The sequence below is a fragment of the Lactuca sativa genome, chromosome 8 (assembly GCF_002870075.4).
Source record: "Lactuca sativa cultivar Salinas chromosome 8, Lsat_Salinas_v11, whole genome shotgun sequence".
NCBI classification, from domain to species: Eukaryota; Viridiplantae; Streptophyta; class Magnoliopsida; order Asterales; family Asteraceae; genus Lactuca; species Lactuca sativa.
Window position 1 is genome coordinate 12,939,132 of NC_056630.2, and position 2,911 is coordinate 12,942,042.

Sequence of the window (2,911 nt, forward strand, 5' to 3'; positions counted from 1 at the left end):
CAAGACTAATCATACGTGGACATGTCATGTCATTTGAAAGTGGTTTGCAATTTCATTTGCAAGACCGATATAGATGTTTTAAACGGGCTTTTGAACCATCATGATTAATTGAAAAATAAAAAAAAACAATTACAAATATAGTTAAATAAGTGTACTTGAGTTGTGTTAGGGTTTTAATAAAAGGGAAGAAGTTCAAAGAACTATGGCACCAATTGCATTTTGGTTGTAATTTTTTTGTTCACGTAGATCTTAAACAATTTTTTTTTTTTTGTCAAAAACAAAACAAAAAACATGAAGTTTGGTAAAATGCGTGGCAACACAATATAACTTTTTGTGATTATCTCATATTTAATGTATCGCCTGATAACTATTTTAATTGTTTTTATACATTTTTCGCTCCATAAAAATAAAATTTGACTCTAGAAATAGATTTTTATATTTTATGAAAAATATTATAGAATAACTATTAAATGAAATACAATCATACCATTTAACCGCAAACGGTTCAACTATAAAGAGAATATATACTCCTATAAATACACCCTCTCCCATCTTCACCCCCACCAAACATGGCAAACCTCACACTCACACTTTTCATTCTCGCTGTCCTCTTCCTCGCCGGAACTATCACCGCCGACTACATTACTTCTTCTTGCACAGCCACCACCTACCCTCGTTTATGCGTCCAGTCTCTTTCTCCCTACGCAGAAACTATCAAACACAACCCGGCTGAGTTGGCTCGGTTTGCGTTGAACGTAACCCTAAACCAGTCTGAATCGGCCCAATCTTTCCTCCAGAAGCTGACGGAATCCAAATGGTTGAACTCCCGTGAGCGTTCCGCTGTGGGAGATTGCTTGGAGGAAGTTAATGACAGTTTGGACCGGGTCAGAAATTCAATCCGTGAACTCAATAGCGTGGATCGGTTCAAAGGTCGGGAGTTCCTCTTGCACATGAGCAATGTTCAGACATGGATTAGCTCAGCCCTAACCGACGAGAATACTTGTATGGATGGGTTTTCCGGTCAGGAAATCGGGGGCCCGGTCCAAAGTTCGGTTCGGATCCAGATCAGTGATGTTGCACATTTTACAAGTAATGCTCTTGCATTAATTAACCATTACCTGATATGATTTTAGTTTTAGGTTGTTATAAGTTTGAGCCTATTTTTCGTTTTTTTGAGCTTGTGATACATCATAATGTACAAAAGAAATTATATGTTTGAAGATGCTACAATAATATGGTCTAGTGGTACTACGAACCCTATTGAAATAGGATAAAAAAAAGGTGGATGTTCACAGACATGGCTATGCCCTTAAGTCTGTTAGAGTAGAGATGGTAGAATGACTGCTTCGGTATTTGAAAAACAAGAACCCGGTTTGATGAGGTAACGTATATAAAGTTTTTGATTTAATTATGTATCAACATATAATCCGATTTATTTCGTGGTCCATTATATATAATGATGAACTCTTTTTCTTCACAAGTATGCCTGAGTTGCATATTGATGTTAGCATGAGTGATGCCCATGATGTGCATGACAGCATGAAAGTTTTATTACGGATGAACTTAAAACCAACTATTGAAAACATTTTTTTTTAATATTGAAAACGTAATAGTGATGGAATTTTAGGACTTTTGATGTTCTAATGGTAAACAAATATCTAGTGCGAATAACATTATGAATATATCATCATAGACTAAAAATTTTAATTATTGTTTTATGTTAGAGAAAACATAATATTTATGTTAAAGATTGATAAAAAAAATCAAGATCTTTTAATACAATAAACATAATTTGGGATTTAAAGAGTGTCAAGCTAGTAGGACCCAAGGTCACATGAAAGTCTTTTGGACTTTTTGTACCAAAGCCATGTGAATTCTGTTATAAATAATTCCTGCCACTACATGAAACTAAAAAAAATATATGAAAAGGAGGTAACTAAAAGCTTCAAAACAAATAATTGTCGTCCTTTAATAATTGGGATAATGACTTAGGAGGATAATAACGTTTTCTTTTTGTCCATTTTAGGTCCCTAACGTATTTTTTGTGCGTATTACACCATTAATGTTATTGTAACCGTTTACAAATAGTCCTTTTAACAGGAAGAAGCCGGTAAAATGATTATTTATAAATGGTTATAACAACCTTAATGGTGTAATATATACAAAAAATACGTTGGGGACTTAATATGGACAAACGAGAAACATTATTACCCTCCTAAGTCATTATCCCATGAAACTATAAACCCCTATAATAAATTTTTACTTTTTAAATAAGAAACTTATAGGTCTTGGGGTTGGTAGTTTGGATGTTTGTAACCTCGGCCTTCTTTATAAATGGAAGTGACGGTTTCTTAATGACAATGAAGCTCTTCGGGTTAAAATTGTCAAATTTGTCATGGGGAAGGTGGTGGTTTTTCGAACGATTCGAGAATAGAAATTGGAGGGGGTGTTTGGCAAAATATTGTAGGATCCATTAATCACCTCCATGAGAATGGTTGTATTCCTTCTAATTACATGTATAGAGTGGTGGGGAATGAGACTCAAACGAGGTTCTAGAAGGATGTTTGGTGCTTGGATATTCCTCTTAAGGAGCGGTTCGGGAGGCTCTTTGCTTTGGCCTTTAATCAAGATGCTCGAGTAAGTGAATAATGGGATCCGGGGGGATGTAATTTTCATTGGCGTCGGGGGATTAGAGGAGGGGCTGAATCGACCCAATTTGATTATCTTGTAGAAGGATGTTTGGTGCTTGAATATTCCTCTTAGGGAGCGGTTCGGGAGACTCTTTGCTTTAGCCTTTAATCAAGATGCTCAAGTAAGTGAATAATGGGATCCGGAGGGATGTAATTTTCATTGGCCCTCCTCTAATCCCCCGATGCCAATGAAAATTACATCCCTCCGGATCCCATTATTC

General features: G+C 35.8%; 1 protein-coding gene across 1 annotated transcript; it reads left to right on the forward strand.

Moving 5' to 3' along the window:
- The first annotated feature begins 531 nt into the window (after positions 1–531).
- Positions 532–1,480, forward strand: LOC111904042 (21 kDa protein). Its single transcript, XM_023899821.3, has one exon. The coding sequence runs from the start codon at positions 570–572 to the stop codon at positions 1,125–1,127; it is 558 nt and encodes a 185-aa protein (XP_023755589.1). The 5' UTR covers positions 532–569; the 3' UTR covers positions 1,128–1,480.
- The last annotated feature ends 1,431 nt before the right edge of the window (positions 1,481–2,911 follow it).